At 40.6% G+C, this 2500-nt stretch overlaps 1 protein-coding gene across 1 annotated transcript in view; it reads left to right on the top strand.

Moving 5' to 3' along the window:
• Nucleotides 1-2500, top strand: part of camk2a (calcium/calmodulin-dependent protein kinase II alpha) — a 53964-nt gene that overhangs the window by 15423 nt on the left and 36041 nt on the right. Inside the window, exon 3 of the mRNA XM_053687895.1 lies at nt 907-966. Coding sequence (XP_053543870.1) covers nt 907-966 — 60 coding nt within the window. The remainder of the gene's footprint in view (nt 1-906; nt 967-2500) is intronic.

Below are 2500 nucleotides of genomic sequence, written 5' to 3'. Positions count from 1 at the left end.
AGTCCTACTCGTTCTCTCTGTCTATATATTTCATAACTTCTATTCCTGGTGTATCCTGCAGTGTTGCCTAGCAACGGCTCTTCCAAAGTTCACCGCGAGTCGCTCATGCACACACACACACACACACACACACATACACACGCACACACACACACACACACACACACTGTACTATCAATAAAACAGAGAAGAAACAAATCTAGATAACGAATAATGAATGATCACAGCTTCCTGTCTCTATCTTTCTCTCTGTCTGTCTTTCTCTTTATTTCACTGTCTGTTTCTGTCTCTCTCTCTCTTTTTCTACCTTTACTTCCATTAAAAAATGCCAGTGTCTATGAATATGCACAAATATGCAAATTAAGAACCGCCCATATCCTCCTGCCATTACTAATAACCGTAATATCCCTATTATATCTTACTTGGCCAACTTACAGTCTCAAATTACATCCTCATTTTCTCAATGACTTTTTTAATTTAACAGAATATAACGTTACCATGACAACCATCCTCTGATCATCTGATCAACTATTACCTACTAGCCGAGTTAAGGTTCTGCGTTGTTTTTTATTCTAAATGCAGCAAAAGAATGTAAAGATGTACCAAAGTTAATTAGCTCATTATTTTTGCTAGTTTTTTTTTATTTGTTTGTTTGTTTATTCAGCCTTTGGGTTTGAGTGTGTCTTCTGAGAACAACATAACAACAGGAGTGTGTTACAGAGCTGCTACAATCACATTACTGTCTAATAGAATCTCATTTTATTCTTCTCCTCTAATTAGTACATTACAAATTATCTTCTTTTATCATCAGACCAACATTATTACTGATGTAAATCATGTGTGTGTATGTGTGTGTGTGTGTGTGTGTGTGTGTGTGTGTGTGTGGGGTGTGTGTGTGTGTTTCAGATCACCAGAAGCTGGACAGAGAGGCTCGGATCTGTCGGCTGCTCAAACACCCAAACATCGGTGAGTGACACACACACTACATGGGTGTGGCCAGGGGTGGGGCCAGGGTATGAGCAAAACATGTGATGGTGTTTATGTGGTTAATATATGTTAACACATATGCTGTTTGTAGGGAGTAGGGTATAGGGCTGGAGTAGAGAGTAGGGAGAAGGGTGTAGAGAGCAGCAGGAAGGGAGGAGAAGTAGAGAGTAGGGTGTAGGGCACAGGGCTAGAGAAAGGAGTAGAGTGTAGGGAGTAGGGGTAGGGATTAGGGAGTAGGGTGTAGAGTGTAGGGATTAGGGTGTAGGGTGTATGGAGTAGGGTGTAAGGAGTAAGGATTAGGCAGTAGAGTGTAGGGATTAGGGTATAGGGTGTATGGAGTAGGATGTAAGAAGTAAGGATTAGGCAGTAGAGTGTAGGGATTAGGGTGTAGGGTGTAGGGTGTAAGGATTAGGCAGTAGAGTGTAGGGATTAGGGATTAGAGTGTATAGTGTAGCGAGTAGGGAGTAGAGTGTATGGATTAGGGTGTAGGGTGTACAGTGTAAGGATTAGGGTGTAGGGCACAGGACTGGTGAAGTCAGTACTGTCAGGTTAAAAACAGCAGGGGTTTCATCCTGATTCATCAGTCAGAGCTCTGTGTTGACTCTCGTCTCCTCCTGACAGCTTCCCCTCATCGTGTGAGTGTGGAATATATCTGTTTTTTGGCATGTTCAGTTTTCCTCTCTGGCACAGTGTGTCTGTGTGTGTGTGTTTGAAGGAGCCAGAATCCTCCTACGCACTTCACTAAGAAACCAGTGGCTTTGTTTGTTCTCTTCTCAGAGCAGCAAAAACACAAGAGTGTTGAGTGGATTTTTACAGATATACAATGTGTACAGTTTATATATTATTCTTATATAAACCTTCTGTTCAGTGTTAGTGACTTACGTCTAAAAGTTGCTTCAGTATTCACATGAGGGAAGTTCCTGGTGTTCAGAGTCGGGTTACGAGGCTGCTTAAGTGGATTTTCAGAGCTCCTCATTCACATTATTAAAATCATCTGCATGTAGTTCACAGCTCCGTGGTTGCCAGATTGTTCTTGAGTAGAAGCGTCCACATTCACTAATAAACAGCATATAGAATAACACTTGATCCAGCACATACTCGAGGGCAACTTAATGAGACACTAAATGGAGGAGATGAAAACGTAATGTGTATGTGAGATGTAGGAGATTTTATCACACTTTTAATTCACTATGTTGATTTGTTGAATTAATATAATAAAGTCAGCGTGTGTGTTAATTCGACATGCTCTGCTGAAAAGAAAACGTGCCCATAGTGTGAAGGATAGTATGACCTAGCGCTCATCTGCTATACTTACGGAGAAACTTTAATGTGTTTTGTGTGAAAAAAACTTTTCATGAGATTTAAATGGAGGATATTATTAATGAATGAACTGTGTGATATTAGTGTATTTATTGTTGTCTTCAAATGACATTCCACAGTGTGTGAGTGGATTTACAGCCAGAACATACATTTCAGCCTGACATATTGTCGTTCCATCAAACTGTCAGACGGT

This window comes from Ictalurus punctatus, chromosome 18, assembly GCF_001660625.3.
Source record: "Ictalurus punctatus breed USDA103 chromosome 18, Coco_2.0, whole genome shotgun sequence".
Classification (NCBI taxonomy): Eukaryota; Metazoa; Chordata; class Actinopteri; order Siluriformes; family Ictaluridae; genus Ictalurus; species Ictalurus punctatus.
This window is presented reverse-complemented; position numbering and strand designations above follow the sequence as displayed.